General features: G+C 41.6%; 1 protein-coding gene and 1 long non-coding RNA gene across 2 annotated transcripts in view; both read left to right on the top strand.

The window, feature by feature from the left end:
- LOC129711261 (uncharacterized) overlaps nucleotides 1-9,708 on the top strand; it is a 30,020-nt gene extending 20,312 nt beyond the window's left edge. Inside the window, exon 3 of the long non-coding RNA XR_008725798.1 lies at nucleotides 9,604-9,708. This is a non-coding gene — a long non-coding RNA (uncharacterized LOC129711261). The remainder of the gene's footprint in view (nucleotides 1-9,603) is intronic.
- A 20-nt stretch (nucleotides 9,709-9,728) lies between these two features.
- On the top strand, nucleotides 9,729-18,519 carry LOC129711260 (procathepsin L-like). Its single transcript, XM_055658786.1, has 5 exons — nucleotides 9,729-10,293; nucleotides 11,327-11,542; nucleotides 14,596-14,758; nucleotides 16,113-16,218; nucleotides 18,151-18,519. Exons 1-5 carry the CDS (start codon nucleotides 10,144-10,146, stop codon nucleotides 18,260-18,262), a joined length of 747 nt encoding a protein of 248 aa, XP_055514761.1. The 5' UTR covers nucleotides 9,729-10,143; the 3' UTR covers nucleotides 18,263-18,519.
- Nucleotides 18,520-24,162: the final 5,643 nt, after the last annotated feature.

Here is a 24,162-nt window from a genome sequence, read left to right as displayed (position 1 = left end):
CCAAAAGGAGCTGGTATCAACTTAAAAGGCAACCAATTCAGCAGAGCTAGATAACACAGGACGGCCTCAGCACCTGCAACAGCGTCTTTCCCGTGCTCCCACCTCCTGGACGAGTCTTCACAGCCACACTTGGGCTCATCAATGAAGACTGCATAACTGACATTGTCAAACACGTTGGTCAACCCACCAATGACAAATTCTCACTTGAATAAGGGATAATCATTACAGATTTGTTTACCTCTGACTAACTGTTGTGTTTGTTATAGAGAAGGCTATTGTACCTTGGGCAATAGATTTGCTTATGAACTTTCAAAATATGTCTCTCATTCTTTGAAAGTAGAAATGCAATAGTATGAAATGGACTGGTAGCTTCAATATGAATGAGCAGAAGGGGAAGGAGGACAAGAATGGAAGTGATTGTATATTTTTTTCCTTGTTGGAGAAAAGTATAATTTATTGTTTCTTAAACTATTGCAGTGTCATTCACCCTCGAGTCTTTAACACAAAATTTAATTCAGCCTCAACTAAATTTTCTTATGTTTTTTTCGTAATTTTCATCTTCTTCTCCCTTGTGTATAATTTTATATATAATTTATTTTGTTACATGAGCAAAAAACATAAATTAACAGTCACCCCAAAATAATTTCATTCCCCCTTGGGCGAACCACTGGGTTTAAGAAGCACTGAGTGATTGGTATGATATTCCTTTGTTTTATCTAAATGAACTGGATTTGGATGTAGAACATAATGTTTTGATGGAGATTATAGAAATTCAGCAGTTTCTAAACATTTACCAGGGTTAAAGCAGGCAGATATAAAGAGTCTATTGCTGTGAATATACACGTAGCAGATGCAACGTAAATATAAAGCAAGAATTGTGTATGTGAGCAAGGTATGTTTCCAAGGTTGTATAAAAAAGAAGCTTGAGATAATGGAGTAATTTTAAAACTGCTGCTGTTAGGTATTTCCGCATCCCTTTTCTAACTCAATTCTTTGGAGATGTATTTATTTGGGTTTAATTTACAAGGTTGTATGGGATACTTCTAAATATAAATAACAAAGCACCAGCTTGATTGGTTCACTTTTCTTTTGAGCAACTTGATAGTGAAAGATGACTTGCTCTAATTCACACCAGTCAACAGACTTAGTGGTGTTAATTAGAGCAAGTTTCCTTTCACTGTTATTCTATTGCAGTGGTGGAGATGCTGTAAACTGGAATAAAAAACAAACTGCTGGAGGAACACATCCGATCGGGCAGTGTCTGTTGAGGCAAATGGACAGTCGATATTTCGGATCGAAGCCCTGCATCAATACTGAAATCATCCGCATTAAAGATGGCAGAAATAATGGGGCTCTATTAACAATAGAGCCTGGTGATCTGAATCCTCAGACTTTAAAAGAGATGGCCCAGGAGATTTTTTAAATCATTTCCAATTTCCATATAACCATATAACAATTACAGCATGGAAACAGGCCATCTCGGCCCTTCTAGTCCGTGCCGAACACGTATTCTCCCCTACCTGCACTCAGACCATAACCCTCCACTAAATGATAAAATCGAACCTGCCTCCACCACCTTCACTGGAAGCTCATTCCACACAGCTACCACTCTCTGAGTAAAGAAGTTCCCCCTCATGTTACCCCTAAAGTTCTGTCCCTTAATTCTCAAGTCATGTCCACTTGTTTGAATCTTCCCTACTCTCAATGGGAAAAGCTTATCCACGTCAACTCTGTCTATCCCTCTCATCATTTTAAAGACCTCTATCAAGTCCCCCCTTAACCTTCTGCGCTCCAAAGAATAAAGACCTAACTTGTTCAACCTTTCTCTGTAACTTAGTTGCTGAAACCCAGGCAACATTCTAGTAAATCTCCTCTGTACTCTCTCTATTTTGTTGACATCCTTCCTATAATTAGGCGACCAAAATTGTACACCATACTCCAGAATTGGCCTCACCAATGCCTTGTACAATTTTAACATTACATCCCAACTTCTATACTCAATGCTCTGATTTATAAAGGCCAGCACACCAAAAGCTTTCTTTACCACCCTATTTACATGAGATTCCACCTTCAGGGAACTGTGCACAGTTATTTCCAGATCCCTCTGTTCAACTGCATTCTTCAATTCCCTACCATTTACCATGTACATCCTATTTTGATTTGTCCAATTTACCACACCATCATCCAGATCATTGATGTACATGACAAACAACAGTGGACCCAACACAGATCCCTGTGGCACCCCACTAGTCACTGGCCTCCAACCTGACAAACAACCATCCACCATTACTCTCTGGCATCTCCCATTCAGCCACTGTTGAATCCATCTTGCTACTCCACCATTAATACCCAACAATTGAACCTTCTTAACCAACCTTCCACGAGGAACCTTGTCAAAGGCCTTACTGAAGTCCATATATACAACATCCACTGCTTTACCCTCATCAATTTCCCAAGTAACCTCTTCAAAAAATTCAAGAAGATTAGTAAAGCATGACCTTCCAGGCACAAATCCATGTTGACTGTTCCTAATCAGACCCTGTTTATCCAGATGCTTATATATATTATATCTAAGTATCCTTTCCATTAATTTGCCCACCACTGACGTCAAACTAACAGGTCTATAATTGCTAGGTTTACTCTTAGAACACTTTTTAAACAATGGAACAACATGCGCAGTACGCCAATCCTCCGGCACTATTCCCGTTTCTAATGACATTTGAAATATTTCTGTCATAGCCCCTGCCATTGGAGACTTATCTACTTTTATATTTCTCAAAAGTGTCAGTACTTCCTCTTCTTTGAATCTCATAGTTTCCATAGCTACTCTACTTGTTTCCCTTACCTCACATAATTCAATATCTTTTTCCTTGGTGAATACCGAAGAAAATAAATTGTTCAATATCTCCCCCATCTCTTTTGGCTCTGCAGATAGCTGTCCACTCTGACTCTCTAATGGACCAATTTTATCCCTCGTTATCCTTTTGCTATTAATATAGCTGTAGAAGCCCTTTGGATTTACTTTCACCTTACTTGCCAAAGCAGCCTCATATCTTCTTTTAGCTTTTCTAATTTATTTCTTAAGATTCTTTTTACATTCTTTATACTCCTCAAGCACCTCATTTACTCCATGTTGCCTATAATTATTGTAGATCTCTCTCTTTTTCCAAACCAAGTATCCAATATCCCTTGAAAACCATGGCTCTTTTTAATTTTTACTATTTCCTTTCAACCGAACAGGGACATAAAGATTCTGTACTCTTAAAATTTCACCTTTAAATGGCCTCCATTTCTCTTCCACATTTTTCCCATAAAACAAAATGTCCCAATTTACTCCTTTTAAATCCTTTCGCATCTCCTGAAAGTTAGCCTTTCTCCAATCAAAAATCTAAACCCTAGGTCCAGTTCTGATCCTCTCCATAATTATATTGAAACTAATGGTATTGTGATCACTGGACCCGAACTGTTCCCCAACGCATACCTCTGCCACCTGACCCATCTCATTACCTAACAGGAGGTCCAGCACCGCCCCTTCTCTAGTAGGTACCTCTATGTATTGCTGCAAAAAACTATCCTGCACACATTTTACAAACTCCAAACCATCCAGCCCATTTACAGAATGTGTTTCCCAGTCTATGCGTGGAAAATTGAAATCTCCCACAATCACTACCTTGTGCTTACTACTAATATCTGCGATCTCCTTACATATTTGCTTTTCCAATTCTCGCTCCCCATTACTGCTGAGAAAGACATGAAGACCAGGGAACTTAGGAATATTATGAAGATGTCTTGAGGACACTCCATTTTACAGTTCAGGAGGTCCTGGATATCCTAAGATATATGAAGGTGGATAATTCTTCTGAGCTGATCAGATATATCCAAGGACATTGAGAAGTTAGAGCAGAAATTGCAGGGGTCCTGGCTGAATCATATGAATCATTGTTAGACACTGTTCAGGTGCTGGAAGACTGTAACGTGGCTAATGTACCTTGATTTAAGAAGGTCTGCAAAGAAAAACCTGGGAATTATAGATCAGAAAGCCTAACATCTATGGTAGGAAAGTTACTGGAGAGGATTCTGAGAGATAAGATATACATTTAAAAAGACACAGCTTGATTAGGAATAGTCTGCAAGATTTTGTGTGTGGGCCATTATGTACCATGAATTTGATTTGAGTTTTTGAGGAATTAACCAAGAAGGTTGATGAGGGCGGGGACGTAGATGTAGTCTATATGGACTCCGGCAAGGCCTTTCATAAGATTCCGTAGGGTAGGCTGCTCTAGAAGGTTTGATGGCATAGGACCTGGGAAGAGCTTACTAACTGGATAGAGAATTAGCTTTATAGTAGTAGGTGGTGAAGAGTTGTTTTTTGGGCTAGAGGCATGTGCTTAGTTGTGTGTCTCAAGGATCGGTGCTGGGTCCATTGCTGTTTGTCATTCTAGAATAATGATCTGGATGAGACTGTACAAGGCATGACTAGTAAGTTTGCAGATGACACAAAAGTAGGTGGTATTGTAGATAGTGAAAATGATTATCAAGAATTGCATTAAGAACTGCTGGGCAAGTAGATGAACTAATGGCTATTAGAGTTTAATTCAGTTAAGTGTGAGATGTTACATTTTGGGTATTAAACAAGGGCAGGATCTTCGCAGTGCACTGGGGAGAGTTGTTGAGCAGAGAAATCTAAGAGTACAAGTATGTGATTCCCTGAAAGTGGCATTACAGGTAAATAGGGGGTTGAGGAAGGCTTATGGCATGGTGTTAGTTTAGTTTAGAGATCTTTATTACATTACTCAATGCTGGCAGGAAGACAAGTCAAAATGGCTGCACACACAGACTGTCTGCAGACAGGATCCCATTGTCCTGTGCAGCGCCACCTGCTGTACGGGAGGAGCAACGGGTCCTCCCACCCCAAACAGTCCACCAAACATCACATTCCCCCTTTCCAGTTTGAACATCTCCATTTAGCTGGACCTCACTTCACTTTTTTTTTCAGCCTTTTGTGCTTCACAACTCTTGCTAAAGGCTCAGAATCAACAGTTTTCCTCCGTGTTCTCTTATGAAGAGATATCAGTATTTGCTTTATCTATATGCTGTTCTTTCTGCACTTGGCTGTAGTTTTTCTTGACGATCGACAGTGTTTTGGATGTGAACACGATTGGTTCTTTGCCGTTCGGTGCCATTTGTGAGATTACAGCTCCATGACCATATGGCAATGCATCAGCGGCCAGCGAGATCGGCTTCGCTGGGCCATAGTGGACCAAACACGTCTTCTGGGCGAGCATCTCCCTCAACCTGGTGAATGCATGGTCACACTCTTTGGACCAGTGCCATTTGACGTCCTGTTTTTGCAGGTTATTCTCGTACTTACTGACCATGTTGCAATCCGTGGTCGATGACAATGCCATAGTTGACCCATCGTAGATCAAGGCGTTCATGTCAAGCTTGAAAGCATGATCCAGTCAATGGCACACAGGGATGTACCTTCTTTACCAACGGCGATCAGCGGCAACATCTGTGTCATACCATTACAGGAAACGGCGACAGTGCATTTGCCTTTTGTGGGAATGGGCTATCGTCCGTATCCGAAAAGGCGGATGTTGGCTGGTTTCAGTTTTGGCGATCCGATCCGATCCTCTCCCTGATGTCCTGACACACTAGTGACACAGCTGCACCGTTGTCCACCTGGAACTGTAGGTTGATGTTCGAGACCCACAACAAACTCCTTGTCTTGTCAGTGATCATGGGCACATCGAGCACTTCAATAGAAATGGTCTCCGCGATTTGGTCATTCTTGCCCTTTTGCGGCTTTCCTACGGATTGACACACTGCCTGGAGATGACCTTTTCGGCAACAGGCATAACAAACTGATTTGATATACGTACACTCGCGGTGATGATGAGCAGGCCAATGAACCTACGTACCTGCATGTCTTTGGGATGTGAGAGGAAACCGTACAGTCACAGAAAGGACATGCAAACTCCACACAGACAGAACCCGGATCTCTGGCACTATGAGGCATCAGTTCTAACAGCTGCGCCACTCTGCAATATGTCGAAAGATGGTTTCTAACGTGGAAAAATATGGTCATTCACAAAAGTTGGGGAAAAAAGAGAAGAGGTCTCCATTCCATAATGGTAATTGATTGAGTGCTGGTATTCTGACAATCCTAGATTGCCTTTCAAACTGATTAATTAAAGTTACTTTGCAAGTAGATTAAATGATTAGTGAGACAATTGACGTGTTTGCTTTTAAAGACTAGTTGAGTACATAATTAAAACTATATAAATTGAAATTATAGAGTGACGTGGTCTGGGATATTGTGTATAGATCTAGTCCCACCACCCACGGTGAATGTTGTTATGATAGGGAGCAACAAAACGTTACCAGATTGTTTCAAGAGATGGTTCCTCAGAGGATAGGTTAAGTAGACTGGGCTCATATTTTCTTGAGTTTTAAACAAGTAGATGCAATTTTAATTAAACATTATTAAAAACTTTTGTGGCGCTTGACAGCGTTGTTGCTATCCCTTGAGGTCGAGGATGATGGTCTGCATTCTGTTTTTATGGACTCTCGGGTGGCTTATGAGTCCAATCCTGGCTTTAAAAGTTATTCGGCATTCAGAAAAGGTAATTCCAGATGGCAGATCGGGCTATGGTTGTTGCTGCCTCGCTTTCTGATTTCTTCTCTTCTAATTCTGCGCATTTCTTGGCTTCGAAGGTCACTGTTCCTTCTTGGATGATGGTTCGCCAGAGTTTCCTGTCCTTTGCATTGGTTTCCCAAATGTCGATGTCGCTTTCACATTTCTTTATGCTGGCTATTAAGGCGTCTTTGAATCTCTTCTTTTATCCGCCTCTTTTACGTTTGCCTTCTTTAAGCTGAGAGTTTAAGGCTTGCGTTGGTAGACACTCGTCTTCAAACCCGAACAACATGACCGACCCATCTTAGTTGGTTCTTGATGCCAAAGGCTTCGATGCTAGATGTTTTTACTTCATTCAGCACGCTGACGTTGGTTCTTCTGTCTTCCCAGCTGATATTTAAGCTGCTCCGAAGACATTGTTGATGGAACTTTTCAAGTGTTTTCAGATGACGCTGGTACTTTGTCCAGGTTTCTGATGCATACAGGAGTGTTGGAATCACCACTGCCTTGTACACTAACATTTTGGTATCTGTTTGGATGTCACGATTTTGAAAGACTCGTTCGAAGTCGTCCCAAAGCTGTTCCAGCACACTTAAGACCATGTTGGATCTCGTCATCGAGGTCGACATTGGAGGAGCGGTGACTTCCAAGGTACGGAAAGTGATCCACATTTTCCAGGGTTGTTTCACCAAGTTGAATTGATGGTTCTTTCCGATTTATCCCAATTGGTGACGATTGATAACCTGAGTTTTCTTCGAGTTGCTGGTAAGTCCAAGTTTCGTGTATGCACTGTTGAAGGCAGTCAGGATCTGTTGCAGATGATTTTCTGAGAGAACATTTGTCGTCTGCGTATTGGAACTCGATGAGGGAGCTCATATATGTCTTAGTTTTGGACTTGAGATGGGCAAGATTGAAAAGTCTGCCATCTGTTCTGTAGACGATTTCGATTCCTGGGGGTAGGTCGTTCTAGATGATGTGGATGGTTGTCGCAATGAAGATGGTGAACAGTGTTGGGGCAATCATGCATCCCTGTTTCACTCCTGATCTGACTTGAAACGGCTCTCAGTTGCTGTTGTTGGCCATGTTACTGTGGCAAGCATGTCATCGTGGAGGAGTCTCAGGTTTCAGATTTGACAGCAAAGGTATGGCAGATGATGTCTCCTCTGATTGGGTTGTAACTTCAAATTAAGGAATTGGACCTTAGAACAGAGATGAAGGGGAATTTCATCACCCATAACACTGATTCTTTTTAAGTTATTTACCCAAGAGAGCAATGGAGGCTCTGTCACTGAGCATATTGAGACTGAGAATTTTAGCTATTTAGAGAATCATAGGTTAGGAAAATGACGCAGAGGTTACAGCTCAATCATAATCTTGAATGGTGTAGCAGGGACGAGGGATTGATTTGTTATCTTGGGAAGTATGCAGTTTGCTCATAACTTCAAAGTTATTTGTTTCAAATTATTTTAGCGTTAACTTGTCATTTTAACTTTGCTGAAAGCAGGAGTGGAATATAGGTTTGTATTTCTATCATGCCTTTTATGACCAGATATCCCAAATTGCAATCCAGAAGCATGTTGTAATGTTTTGTAAAGTAGTTGCCAATAATTGGGGTTTCTGCACATGCATTGTTCATTTCATCACATGAATAATCCTGGACACATGGGCCAAATGAAATGTGGTGTGTACTGTGCTTTTTTTTGCTGCTATCAATTACTTGTTGCTGATGGTCTTTAACCGTTGATATTACTTGTCCGTGACTAACATTTGGACATGCAATGTTCATTCATTTTTTGGATTGAGAGACTAAGGTGTGGTTTCACCTTGCACTTAACCTGCATTTGCAATATAAACACAACCCACACCTTGGACTAGCGCCTGGCTTAAATGATATTGGAGAGCAATGTGATTCCACTTTCCCTTGGTGCCAATATACAAAACTAAAAATAAGCACAGCTTCCTGCATTACATCTTGTGGATGTGCTCTGATCACATTGCTAAAATTTGTAGGATGTAAGTGTTCTGACTATGAAACTTTTTTTTTCCTCAAGAAAATATTCTGTTTTGTACAGCGTGTGTTCAAGTGGCAAATTAATTTGTATAGGGTTTCCCTGAACAATGCAGTGATTATCTTGGGATAGATCATTAGTCTGTGCTGAGTTAGTTGAGTTCTGTAGGTTAGCAGTTGGACCACAATCAAAGCATAAACACTCCAGGGTAATCTTTCCTTACTCCTATTTGTTGTTCAGTGATTCTTACTGAAGTGTATGGGGCTAGAGTAGGAATTGTTGTTCATAATGTTATATTCTAAATGATTTTTGGTTCTGGGTATTAATTATATTCAGATATTTGTGGCATTCTGCATATAAAAGTGTTGATCTATAATTGCATTCATGAATATAAAACTCATGTAACTTGGATTGCCATTGGTAATACCTATGTATTGCCTTTTATAAAATCAAATGAAGAATTATTCTTGAAGTGATAGACAAGGTTAGTAATTGAAATGTCACAACTCTGGTGCTAAATTCCAAAGTCTGAACAAGGTGACCCACACAAGGTGAACTGCTATTCACTATACTGTTTTTTGAGATACGGCCCATTTGAATAAGGTTGAATAATGGCTTCCAGTATTGATGGAAACATTGAGGTCTTAAAAGCCAACATCCTCGGAAATGGGAAGAGAATTCGGAAGGGAGAAGAGATTCTGCATTTCAGACGAGGATTGGTGTTTGGGTTGTAAGAAGAGTAGGAAGCATGTGATGGTTTCTATACAGTGTTTCGGTTTTGTTTTGCGGTCAAATGCATAAAAATGAAAGTGGAAGAAGTGAGCACATTCCTGCACAGTTATTCATTTACAGTTGATGTAGTAGTTAAGTACAGTAGTTCAGAATTTTTTTTTAAGTGTTGAGGGTTGGAGGTTCCTTGGCTGTAACTATTTATTTAAATTGCTGACTTTATAGGGAAGTGCTTGTGTGAAGATTTCCTGTACTTAAAATCTCCCCGACAATCATCTGCTGAGAAACTGAAAGAAACATCGAACAGCTGATTGTCAACGTGGTTTCAGTTTACCTTGGCTGTATTGTGGGTTGGCCCATTAAAAGCAACTTCATGGTTCCAGATCTGTAAGGAAATGTGCTTCTAATGAAAGAAATTCAACCCCTAATGCCCTCTTCTCCTGAAGCAGTTTGGCAAGACATGGGGGAGCTCGATAATGGCAATTTGAAAAGTTGCCTGGAAATTTAACCATTTTACAAATTTCTAGACTAATGTACCCATTGGAATGTGCTTGTGTGATAAACCTGATTTAAGTCTAAGAATAAACAATACTGCAGAGAGTGTTTGATATTCTCACCTCTCCTGATCTTGTAAATGAAATACTGGTGAAATATGACCTCAGGAGGTTTGATATCCTCCTTGTGCATATACTCCAAGGACAATCACTATATTAATGAATGTCCATATCATTGGCTTCTTAGACAAATGAAGAGTTCAATAAATTGATGAATGGATTCCTCATAAAAGAAGGTGAAAGCCCAATTGCAAAAGTTGAAGAATGTGATGGGTTTGATGAAACTAATGAAAATGACCTGAAATTGCCAGAGTCTTTCGATTGGAGGAAAAAGGGTGCAGTCACACCAATAAAGGACCAGGTAAAAATTGGAGGAACCCCCCCCCCCCCCAGTGATAAATGTGATGTTCTATTGAGGCATTGATGACTTGTAGGTAGCAGTAAGGAGGATGAGTATTTGGTTTTATGTCTTACTTGTCAGAAAATGCTACTCCTGCTTGCTTCTACTGCTGATGTCTACTGAGTTTAGCCGCACACCTAAAGTAAAATTCTTCCTCAAATATTGAAAGTATATATGCAATATACTGCATACAATGTATTCTATCCCTTGTGCCCCAAACCCCAGTTCTGTTGAAGTTGAAGAAGCTATGTGTTAGACACATAGTCTTTTTCTCAGGGTTGGGGAATCAAGGTCTCGAGGGAAAACTTTTTAAGATGAGAAGCCAAAGATTTAATAGGAACTTGAAGGGTAACATTTCACACAGATGATGGTATGCATTTGGAATGAACTGTCAGAGGAAGTGGTTGAAGCAGGTAAAGTAACAACAATTAAAAGACATTTGGATGGATTCATGGATGGGAAATGTTCAGAGACATATGAGCCAAACCTGGGGAATGGCACTAACTTTGATGGGTCATCTTGGTTTTTGGTAGATAACGGTATCAATTAAGATGTGGAACAGGGAATGATATGAAATTAGATCGCATGATGTCAAAGAATAGCAGAGTAAGCTTGAGGGACAAAATAGCTTGCTTCTTGTTCCTATGTCCTTAACATGTCCATTTCATGATCCACAGCTAGTCATTTTTTGCTATTCCATGCCAATTTATTAAGATGCCTAACTGAGGAGTGTCTATGTTGTTTGTAGACCAAAGCTCACCTAATCTAAACGTGTTACATATGCAATCTAGATTAGATTCTGACCCCTCATCATTCAACTCGGTGTTGGCTTGTGATACCTGGGCTCACAATAAACAAGCAATAGTTCAGCAAGCAAAGACATTTTATTCTGAAAGCAGAATCAATACAAATAGTAGTCCATCTCGGTAGAGATGAAATGGATGTGATTTTTAAATTGGAATGCTGTTGGTGTGACAATGTTTGTGATTACCAGGGACAATGTGGCTCCTGCTGGGCCTTTAGTGCAAATGGAGCCCTCGAGGGACAGATGGGAAAAAGAGATAAACTTATTTCTCTGAGTGCGCAGAACCTGCTGGATTGTGACATTCGATCTAACGGATGCGATGGTGGATATATGGAAAGTGCCTTTTTTTGGATTCAGACGGAAGGTGGCATAAACTCTGAAAAAGTATATCCATACAATGCAATAGTAAGTCTCTTTTCAAACTGTACTTGATTTTTTTAAGTTCATTTGCAGTGTTAGATAGAAAAGTATTACATTTGTCTGAATAGCAGAGTTGAGTTGAGTTTATTGTCATGTGTACCGAGGTACAGTGAAAAGCTTTTGCTATGTGTTTACCAGTCAGCGTATATCTTCTCTGTTCAAATACATTATTTGGTTAGGGGATTCATAAAACATTTTATTGCTGGTACCTGATGCCCTTCTCTCATTGCCCCATTGTCACACCAACAGCATGAACTGAGAAGGCAGTCATTTGCTGGATCAGGATGGAAGACTTTCTACCATGAAAAATATTTGAACCAGCTGTAATTTTACAACACCCCTGTAGGTTCATGACCTTTACAACACCCCTGTAGGTTCATGACCTTTGCAACTTGAGTCAGATTTTTTTCACTTGCAGATTTTAAAATTATTTTAATTTAACGTCACCAGTTTAGTTTATTTTATTGTCACGTGTACCGACGTACAGTGAAAAGTTTTTGTTGCATGCTAACCAGTCAGCGGAATGGCTGTACATGATTACAATCGGGCCATCCACAGTGTATAGGTACTTGATAAAGGGAATAATGTTCATTGCAAGACAAAGTCAGATTAAAGATAGTCCAAGGGTCTCCAATGGGGTAAATAGTAGCTCAGGACCGCGCTCCAGTTGTTGATAGGATGGTTCAGTTGCCTGATACTCCAGTACTTTGTGTTTTGCTCACGATTCCCCAAGCTGCTGCGATGAGATTTCAGCTCAGGACATCGGGTCATCAGCCAACTCTTTTGGCTGCTAGTCCAAGAATGTAACCATATCCCTTGATCTGTGATGCTGGGTGCTGGTGTATCACTCGCCTGAGTCCACAGGTCATGTATGCTCCGTAAGCACGTCTCCCAACCAGCACGTCCTTGGGATGAAGATGATGATCATAATTGTGTTACTCTGGCTGTGTGGCAGCAGCTGTGCTACTGCTTCAGCACAATTTGATTAAATTTTTGGGCACTCTGCACAGAAGACGTTAAGCTTTGATACAAGCTTTGATACAAGGGAAAATTCAGAGTAATTCAGGGAATATTAGATTTTATCTAGGAATATAATGCTGTTCTCAGATAAATATTGATACAATTGGTACTTTTGTTGATGTTGTTTCTTCAGCAACTATTGACAGATGTTCGTAGAATTAACATTGTGATGAGCCCAATACAATCCACATTTCCTTGATTATCGTTCGTTTCTGCATATCATGCATTTATTTGTCCTATGTACCGTCTGTATGTCTTCTTCCCCTTTCCTCTGACTCTCAGTTTGAAGAAGGGTCTTGACCTGAAACCTTACCTATTCCTTTTCTGCAGAAATGCCTGACCCGCTGAGTTGCTCCAGCTTTTTCAAGAGTCAAGAGAGTCAAGAGTCAAGAGTCAATTTAATTGTCATTTGGACCCCTTGAGGTCCAAACGAAATGCCGTTTCTGCAGCCATACATTACAAACAAATAGACCCCAGACACAACATAATTTACATTTTACATAAACATCCATCACATTGCTGTGATGGAAGGCCAAAAAAACTTATCTCTCCACTGCACTCTCCCCCCCCCGATGTCAGAGTCAAAGTCAAAGCCCCCGGCTGGCGATGGCGATTGTCCCACGGCCATTAAAGCCACGCCGGGTGGTGCAAGATCGCACACCGGGTTCTTGATGTTGGAGCCCCTGGCGTGCGCTCGCAGAGTCCCGCGGCCATTCCAAGCCGCACGGGTCGGTGCTGTTAGGCCCCGCTCCAGGAGCTCTTCAACCCCGCAACTCGGGCGGGAGAAGTCGCCGTTGCAGGAGCCCTTAAAAGCGGTCTCCCTCCAGAGACCCGCGGGCTCCCGGTGCCGCCGTCCGCAGACCCGCAGTAGCAGCCTCCGAATCTCCGGAGGTCGGGCCGCAGCAGCAGCAGCAGCAGCAGCAGCAGCGCTCCACCACCGCTCCACCCGTTCCGGACTCGGCCAGCTCCCCGACGGTGACGGTGAGTCATCGGCACCACAGTCCCCGGTCTTCTTCTGCTGGAGGCCGCTCCTCATTGCAGCCCCAATGACAACGGAGACCCGACAAGAAAAGGTCGGGTCTCCCGTGCAGGGAGAGATTTAAAAGTTGCCCCCTCCCTCCCACCCCCCCACACACACACACCCCAACAAAAAATAACAAAAACTACATAGAAACATAGACAAAAAATAATAAAAACGCGGACGGGCTGCAGAGGCCGCTGCTGACGAGAGTCGCGCCGCCTACCGGATACAAGCAGATTTTTATGTCTGTCTGTTTGACAACCTTCTAACTTTTTACCATTGGCATGCACCTTCTGCCTCGAAATTAAAAAATGTTGATGTTAGAAATCTGCAATAAAAACTGAGAATACTTCAAACATTCAGTAAGTCAGGCAGCCTTTGTGGAAAGAAAAAACAAGAGATAACATTTCAGGTCAAAGACCGTTCATCATTATTAATGGTCTGCAGCCTGAAACATTAAGCCTGTTTCTCTTTCCACAAACACTGCCTGACTTGCTGGGTGCTTTCAGCATTTTGTGTGTGGTGGTACTTGTCAGACACTGATATGCAGCCTGTTTTCATGGAGGCAAACTGAGCTCACAACTACAAGAGATCGGCGTGCTGTCTGACTCCGTCCTATCCAGATTTGCCACCTTGTGTGTAAAATATGGAATTGAACGAGTGAGCACCTATTGTTGTACAGCTTCTTGAATGTGCTCTTCCTTGCTTTGAATCCATTCTGCGATTCTGAGCTACACTAATGGCAGCTTTGGAGGATCCTGGGAAGCACGTTGGCCAATATATTTATATAAGGAGCGCTTTCAATTTTTACCTTGTTCTCGATTTTCCCTTTCCATTTGAACATGCCAACAATAGTTGTACATTCAATTTCTGAAGAACTGCATCAGCCTAAAGGCTGAGGGGCTAATACAATATCTCGCAACTATATCATTGGCGTCTCGCGATACATCGTGGATGTAAATTAACTTTGTATTCTAATGATTGATTTATCAATTAGAAGTCCGACTGCAGATTTAGGAGCGACAGGGTTGTTGCCAATGTCAGTCAGTACTACACGCTCAGAAAAACCGAAACAGCTCTGGCAATAGGCGTGACTAATGTTGGACCAATTTCAATTGCTATTGATGCACACCTTAAATCGTTCCAATATTATAAAGAAGGTAAGAAACAGAAATTATCCATTCCAGGGATTATGTTTAATAGAAAGTAGAATTGTATTAAATGTCACACTTCCTCTGCTAACTTGTTTATCATTAATAATTTCTGTTGAATATTTATAATTCAAACCGTATTAACTTTCCATCACAGTCAGGATTTATCACTGCTTGGCACTTGCTATCTTGTGCTGCCACAAGCCACCTGTCCATTCCAGCATTCACATTTTCCATAGCGTCCCTTTCATGGTAGCACTTACTATATTTCCCTCGCCCTGAATAAAGATTTCACAAGACTTGCACTCAAAATACAACCCAACCATTTCTTCCTATCACTGCCATGATGGAAAAATATCCTCCACTCCTGCATCAAATCATTGAAATAGCACTTTAACTTCTGTGACCAGTCACTCTTCTTATCAATTTTTGTATTCCTGTTTGGTAAAACATAGACTTCAACTAACATATGATTAGAATATTCAAAAATACAATAGGGTTGAATTTGTTGTTATTAAACCAAACTTGGGGATAGAAAACACAACAGAAATGTATTAACTAGATACAGAGAAAGGGTTCAGTAAAAAGGATTGGCACGTGCTTGCATTCCAGCCTGCCCTTGTGCTCATGTAGTAGAACACTGTGAGTGATGAAAATCTGACTCAAAGGACCACCATCAGTTTCATTGTTTTTTTCAAAATCATTTCGTGACTTTTTGAGGTAAAATCAATTCCACTCGTGTCATTATTTGTGGATATTTTGTGCAAAGAACAATAGGCAACTTTATTTATCATATATAGATTAGAATTAACTATTGACAAGTTGCACAGAATGATCAAGTACAACATTGTGCTTACAGTTGTGAAAAGGTTCCCAGGTTTCTCACGTGTTTAACTGACATTGCACTGACCAAAATGTATCCAAACAGAAATGCAAACAATAAATGTATAACTGAACAATATAGCGAGTGGCCTTTTCACATTCTAGATTATAAAAAAACATTATGAAAATCAATTATTTTGGGAAGAATCCAAAAGAATATGTATTGTTCCACAAATTGTCTTGCTTGAATGCAGGCTAATGGTGCTTGAGACAACTGAAGTATGAACTGGGCCTTTTAATTCCTGGCTTCTTGGCTGAGATCCCCCAACTGCCTAATCCCCAGAAAAAGATTAGGCCGAAACCCTTCTTCAGAGGGTTTCGGCCCGAAACGTTGCCTATTTCCTTCGCTCCATAGATGCTGCTGCACCCGCTGAGTTTCTCCAGCTTTTTTGTGTACCTTCGATTCTCCAGCATCTGCAGTTCCTTCTTAAACCTTGTCAATACATGTTCTTCAATCATATAAATGAATGTTTCTTACCAGGAATCTACTATGATCCACATTGCTCCAATCAATATGTGAACCATGCAATGCTGGCAATTGGATATGGCACAGAAGATGGAAACAATTATTGGCTTATTAAAAACAGGTATGTACCCTAAAAGAATATGTTTCCATTTGTGGAAATGTGCAGATCTAAGGGTCCTTGGTTTTGTTTTATCACTTATACATCCAGGGAATCCAAAGGAGTTTCTTTATCTAATGCATGGAAACACGTAGAATAAGCTGCCATTACAGATACCTGAGACATAGTTGGATAATCTCACAAGGGAAAAAGTACCAGAAAGATATATTTAAATAGAGGCTCTTGTAGGACATAAACATGACACAGATCAGTTGTACTAAATGGCATTGTAAACTTTGAGACAATATGTTGAACATCAGATAATATGTTTATGTGATTTAAAGTGTCAATGGCAAAGTTGGATGATATTGCCGAGATCCTCGACTGTATCCAGTCCATTTCCAGCATTTGGCCTTCTCCTAGTCTCAGAACTAGGATGGGATTCCTTTTGACCTTCCCATCCATCCCACGAGTCTTCACGTTCATTGGATTATCAACTTCTCCAACATGTTCCTCCTCTTTCCGTTTCATCATTCCAGGACAGTCTGTTGTTCAATCCATACCTTCTCTTTCCCACAACTGGTGCTACATCACCTGTGCCTGCACCTCTTCCCTGCTCACCCTCCAAACTCTTAAACATGCAGAAGATGTGAATCAGTTATGTCCTTGTTCTTCGTTCAATATTCACTGCTTAATCTTATCCTATTTTATTTAATTAAGGGTATCTAAATTGTGCACAGTACTCCAGGCTTCACCTGTCTAGTTGTACTAATATTTTCCTCTTTCTATACTCCGATCCCCTTGTAAAGAGAAACAAATAGACATTTGTTTTCCCAATTATTTGTATACTTGCCTGTGAACATTGTGTAAGTCATACAGAACACCTAGATTTTTTTTGTATTCCATTCATTTACTCTCTGTCATATGGAGAGTGTACTTGGGTTTCATGAAGATTCATGATATTGAAAAATTTGGAATATAGACAATAGACAATAGGTGCAGGAGTAGGTCATTTGGCCCTTTGAGTCAGCACCGCCATTCATTGTAATCATGGCTGATCATCCACAATCAGTACCCCGTTCCTGCCATCCCCATATCCCTTAATTCTACTATCTTTAAGAGCTCTATCTAAGCAAAGAACAATCTGCTGGAGGAACTAGGCGAGTCTATCAGAATTGATGGGGAGGGGGAGTAATGACCAATATTTCAGGTAGAGATCCTGCATCAGGATTGAGAGTGGAAAGGAAAGATAGCCAGTACAAAGAGGAGGGGGGTGAAGAGTGAGATAGGGGCCAGTAGATGGACCAAGGAGGGGTGAGGGACAACAGGCAAATGAGGCTAGATGGTGGGAGGAGCATAAGTGGAATTGGGAGACCGAGACATTCTCATTCCTAATGCAGAGTCTCAACCTGAAACATCCGTGATATCTTTGCCTCCACAGACGCTGTTTGATCTGCTGTGTTCTTCCAAAACTAATTTCTTGACCTTGGCCTCTTTTGCATCAATGCAGAGGAAAATTAATTCAAGGGGTTGTGATTTCTTCCTTGACCACAGTGACCACTGTGACATTTCGCTAATGGACAAAAAAGTCCCCAGGCAACCAGGCTAGCTCCGGGATACCATGTTGATTCATACTGTTAACCCCACCTAGTTTCAGATGCTTCTCATTCTCACCCAACTCTGATTTGAAAGCTTGTGGCAAATCCATACTCAACTCTCTGACAAACAACTTATGACAGAGGTCAAAGAGAACTTTTTGACTCTTAACCTAACCTTATGTTTTCCAAAGTGTATTGATACATGCGCATTCTGCTCAGCAATATAATTCTACTGAACTTTGTGCTTTGACATTTTAAAGATCCCAAGCACAATCCACTTTTGCAATGCACCACTTCTTCGAGCTTAACACTTGAACGGAACTGTGATATTGACACCAGTTTATTTCTTCTTTTTTAGCTGGGGCACAACATGGGGTGACCTTGGTTACTTGAAACTGGCGAAGGACAGGGGCAATCATTGTGGAATTGTCAATTATATTGTCTATCCACGCGAGGAAGAGCACCTGTAACCAACCAGACCTTCCAAACACGGCCTGAAAAAATTTGGAAAGTTCTCCGCTGTTGCTTATTAATTTCTATACCGTTGCTTTAACTGTCTGCGGCAAATGCATACACATGTTCAAGAGAATAAAAGTAGTTTCTATATATTCTGCAGTGTGACATTAAGGGCAAACTAATCAAACATTACTTAATGACAATGTTATTCAACCTGTGTCGAGGCAATGGGTTGCAACATTGAACAATTAATAAAAGCTACTGGCAATCATTTCAACTGTATCGTCATTTCAAGCTTAATGATCAATTTTGCCTTTCACTTTCCATCAATGACCTGGTTTAATTAAAAACTGAATGTCCTATAATTACTAACAAATAACAAGGTGCATTAAATATAAGTCTGCACCTTTTTTCTAAACTTTGATTCCTTAAATTCCTTTCTAACATTTTTACTGAATCTGCTTCCACCACACTTCCAGACATCATTATATAATGTTCCTCATGCTACCCTTGGCTTAGCCAAACAAACTTCTAAACTCTAATGTATACACAGAATTGCTGTTGATATTATCAGTCAAACATGAACAGTGGAAAGTGCTAGCCATTTGTCCAGTAGAAAGTGCCATTTGCACTAAAATAATGGGCTGTAGATTTATCGGGTGGAAGATGATTCTATTCATGATCCAAACTATTTGCAGCATCAACTGCAGTGGCATCCACCTTTTTTACACAGTTTCAGTCCAGCTAGTATTTCAGAGTATTGACAGTGAACTTGGCAGTGAACCTCTGTGCCCGGTATGATCTAGGAACTATCTAAATTCTAAGGAGATTTACCTGATTTCATCCCCAAAGTAATATCATTACACTTAATACATAACATAATTAAATAAATCATTCCTAGAAGAAAATTATTTAAAAAATATCCAGACTGGATATATATCCAGCTATATAAATCACTGTTCCATCGTCACCATCAAAATCCTGGAACATCCCACCTAACAACATGGGAGTACATTCAATGGAAATCTAACAGATTCAAAAGCATATCCCAACCCCACCATCGAGAACTATGAGGAAGAAATGTCAATTGATAATTAAACAATTGTACCACAACTAAAATTGATTTCAACAAATGTTTTGTTTAATTATCTTCAAAGTTTATATTTGCATTTATTTTAAAATAATGTTTTTTCCTCATTTAAGTGTCTTGTCTTACTTGTCTTGCAAGACTTGTTTTACCTGTTGTCCTCCACCATGGGGCGCCTATGAGGTGACTGCAGGTTGTGAGGTTTGTGAGGTTTTACAGCTTTAATCCAGATTTACTATGGAAGCTGAAGAATTTAGGTGCTACGTAATCATGGGGCGGATGCAACTTTAACAAAATAAGGGAGAAAAGCTAAAATATACTCTACCAAGTAACAATTTATCAAAGATTTTATTCCCTGTTTTTAGATACTAACTTCAATGGTATCTTCATTGTTCAAAGTTTAGTCAAAACTCTTCCTGTAACCATGAGATTTGCAATCAATTTTGCACTAAATGACTGCTAGGCACCAATACTAACCCCTCTCTCTCTGCTGAATTGTCAGCTCTTGGTAAAGAATAAATAGGCTCTTATTTGATTTGGTTCATGCCGAAATAAATCACAGCTAAGTTTTACACCTTTAATTAATAGTCCGGGATCTATCTCAGAAATCCACATGTGGATGTCACACAAAACTAAGATTTGCATGGACCCAAAAAGTTATTCTTGTCCAGATGTTAGGTGGCAGTCCAGCAAACATTTGGATTGGATTGGAATTGCCACCTATCCTCAGGATAAGTGAGAGAAGGAGCGCAGAATCCCCTTAAAGCCTTGTTTAACATTCAACAAGATTATGGCTAAACGTAATTTTGCCCAATTCGTATATCGATTTCTTCTGATTACAAATATCTGCCATCCCAGCCTTGAATGTATTCAATGGCAGAGTATAAACGTCACATTGTACAGAGAAATATTTCCTGAAATTATCACAGTCTGCCCTCTCCTCATTCTCATCCACTTCACCTCCCTGTACTTTTCCAGTGATTTGGCCTCCACTCCCCTCTGTGGCAGGGAATTCCACAAATTCCCAACTCTCTGGGTGAAAAAGTTTTTTTCTCACCTCAGTCTTAAATGATCTCCCCTTTATTCTAAGACTGTGGCCCCTGGTTCTGAACTTGCCCAACATTGGGAACATTTTTCCTGCATCTAGCTTGTCCAGTCCTTTTATAATTTTATATGTTTCTATAAGATTCCCCCTCATCCTACTAAGCTCCAGTGAATACAAGCCCAGTCTTTTCTATCTTTCCTCATATGACAGTCCCGCCATCCCAGGGATCAATCTCGTGAACCTACGCTGCACTGCCTCAATCACAAGGATGTCCTTCCTCAAATTAGGAGACCAAAACTGTATGCAGTACTCCAGATGCAGTCTTACCAGAGCCCGATACAACTGCAGAAGAACCTCTCTACTCCTATACTGAAATCCTCTGGTTATGAAGGCCAACATTCCATTAACTTTCTTCAGTGCCTGCTGTACTTGTACGCCAACCTTCAGTGACCGGTGAATAGGACACCCAGGTCTCGTTGTACCTCCCCCTTACCTAACCTAAACCCATTGAGATAATAATCTTAGGGCTTAGGGCTAATGGAATCAAGGGATATGGGGAGAAAGAAGGAACAGGGTACTGTTATGTTTCCATGTTTCTAATTCCCACGAGTTATTTTCTCCTTCCCTGATATTCCTCAAGTGCCCTGCCTCATTCCATCTTCTTAAACACTTCCTTTGTCTTTTTGACCAAATTTGCAACCTCTTTGGTCATTCAAGGTTCCCTTACTTTGCCATCCTTATCCTTCCTCCTGACTGGAATGTGCCGATCCGTAACCGATCAACTGGCCTTGAAATGACTCGCAAATGCCAGATGTGAACTTACTGCTCCCAGAGTACACTGCCTCGTTCCTGCCTAATAATGTAGTAATTAGCCCTACTTCAATTTAGTGGATTCCTGCAATGTCCAGCCTTGTCCCCATTCAAAGCAATCTTAAAACTTATGGAGTTGTGATCACTGTCCCCAAAATGCTCTTCCACTGGAATACAAATTCCCTGATCTGACTCATCTCCCAATAGGTCTAGTACACTCCCTTTTCTTGTTGGGCTATCCATATACTGTTTCAAGATACACTCTTGAGTACACCTAACAAATTCTGCTCCATCTAAGCTTTTGGTATTGAACAGGTTCCAGTCAATATTGGGGAAATTAAAGTTACCTATTAAGAAGGAACTGCAGATGCTGGAGAATCGAAGGTTACACAAAAAAGCTGGAGAAACTCAGCGGGTACAGCAGCATCTATGGAGCGAAGGAAATGGGCAGCGTTTTGGGCCGAAACCCTTCTTCAGTCTGTGATTTACTGTTATGTCTTCATGTTTAAAAATAGAGGATCACCCATTTAAGGGAGATATGAGATAACATTTTCTTTCAGATCATGAGTCTTTGAAAGCATTTTTCTCAAAGAGCAACGGAAATAGAATATTTGAATATATTTTAAGTGCAGATAGACTTTTGGTAAAGGGAGCTTTATAGTTTGAAGGCATCAGTCCAGGCAACCTGTCAGGAGTTGGAGAGCTGGTTGAGAGCAGTGGATTTACCTAAATGGTATCCTGCCAAGGATACTCTGGCCACTGTTTAAGAATAAGGAGTAAGCCATTTAGAACGGAGACAAGGAAACACTTTTTCTCACAGAGATTGGTGAGTCTGTGGAGTTCTCTGCCTCAGAGGGCAGTGGAGGCAGATTCTCTGGATGCTTTCAAGAGAGCTAGATAGGGTTTAAAAATAGCAGTAGGGGGATATGGGGAGAAGGCAGGAACGGGGTACTGGTTGGGAATGATCAGCCATGATCACATTGAATGGCGGTGTTGGCTCGGAGGGCCGAATGGCCTACTCCTGCACCTATTGTCTATTGCTTTGCTGCGAAGTCTCAATATCCATCACAGAGAGATTGGGGAGGAAAGTCAGCAGTTTTCTCAGGAGGTGGCTGGGACTGCCCAGGAGCCTTAGCAGCATCGCCCTTTACGGAAATAACACCAAGCTCCAGCTGCCCCTGAAGTCCCTGGAGGAGGAGTTTAAGGTGACTCGGGCCAGAGAGGTGATGCTGTACAGGGACTCCAGTGACCTCAAGGTGGCTCAGGCAGGGGTGGAGTTGCAAACTGGGAGGAAGTGGAGAGCCGGCGAAGCCGTGCTGCAAGCGGAGTCTCGGATACGCCACAGAATCCTGGTGGGAGCAGTGACTCGGGGTCTGGAAATCTACCCGTCCCCAGTTTGACAAGGTCAAGGGGAAGGCTGGTCCAGGGGGTTGTGAGGGCAGTGGTGGAGGAGGAGAGGTCTACCAGAGGGGTTGGCTTCAGGCAGCAGGAGGGCTGGACAAGGTGGGAGCAGGCCATGGACCAAAAAGTCACATGGACTGAGCTCTAGCAGGCTGAACCACAGCGCATAAGGTTCCTGGTCCAGGCTGTGTACGATGTCCTGCCAAACCCATCGAACCTCTTCATCTGGGGCAAAGCGGAATCTCCGGATTGCCCGCAATGCTCAGGCAAGGGGACGTTGGAACACATCCTGAGCTGCTGCCCAAAGGCTCTTGGGCAGGACCGGTACACCTGGCGTCATGACTATGTTCTTAAACCCATTGCAGAAGCCATCAGCATGGGAATCAGCAGCTGCAGACGAGCACACCCCACCACCCAGATGATCACCTTCGTGAAGGCCGGAGTGCAGCTGCCAAGAACCACAGCAGCCAGGAATCAGTCAGGAATCCTGGCGACTGCGAGGGACTGGCAGTTTTCTGTAGACCTGGTGAAATAGCTGAAGATCCCATAGCACATTGCCACGACCACCCTGAGGTCAGATATCCTCCTGGTCTCAGAGGCAACCATAAACATTGTCTTGTTTGAACTGACAGTGCCGTGGGAGGACCGTCTGGAGGAGGCCCACGAGAGGAAGATGACCAAGTACAAAGAGCTGGTCATAGACTGCCGTAAGCAGGGCTGGAAGGCAAGGTGTATGCCCATCGAGGTTGGCTGCAGAGGTTTTGCAGGGCAATCGCTCTACAAAGCCTTGAGTGCACTGGGCATCAACAGAATGGGAAGGAGAAGAGTTATCAAGGACACCACAGAGGCAAGAGGAGAAGGCCTCGAGATGGCTCTTGATCAGGAGAGAAGGTCAAGTCAGGTCGTCAAGAGTCAAGTCAAGAGAGTTTATTGTCATGTGTCCCAGATAGACAATGAAATTCTTGCTTGCTGCAGCACAACAGGATATTGTAGGCATAAATACAGATCAGATCAGATCAGTGTGACCATATACCTTACAATATATATATATATATATACACACATAAATAAACAGATAAAGTGCAATAGGCTGTTATAGTTCAGAGTTTGCTTGAAGTTGATGGCTGTGGGGAAGTAGCTATTCCTGAACCTGGATGTTGCAGATTTCAGGCTCCTCTACCTTCTACCTGATGGCAGTGGAGAGACGAGTGTGTGGCCAGGATGGTGTGGGTCCTTGATGATGCTGGCAGCCTTTTGATGGCAGCGCCAGCGATAGATCTCCCCAATGGTAGGGAGGTCAGAGCCGATGATGGACTGGGCAGTGTTTACAACTTTTTGCAGCCTTTTCCGCTCCAGGACGCTCAGGTTGCTGTACCAAGCCACGATGCAGCCAGTCAGCATGCTCTCTACTGTGCACCTGTAGATGTTTAAGAGAGTCCTCCTTGACATACCGACTCTCCGTAATCTTCTCAGGAAGTAGAGGCGCTGATGTGCTTTCTTTATGATTGCATCGGTGTTCTGGGACCAGGAGAGATCTTCGGAAATATGCACGCCCAGGAGTTTGAACTTCT

This window comes from Leucoraja erinacea, chromosome 29 (genome assembly GCF_028641065.1).
Source record: "Leucoraja erinacea ecotype New England chromosome 29, Leri_hhj_1, whole genome shotgun sequence".
Taxonomy (NCBI): Eukaryota; Metazoa; Chordata; class Chondrichthyes; order Rajiformes; family Rajidae; genus Leucoraja; species Leucoraja erinaceus.
The sequence above is the reverse complement of the archived record's forward strand: the minus strand, read 5'-3'. Positions and strand labels throughout refer to the sequence as shown.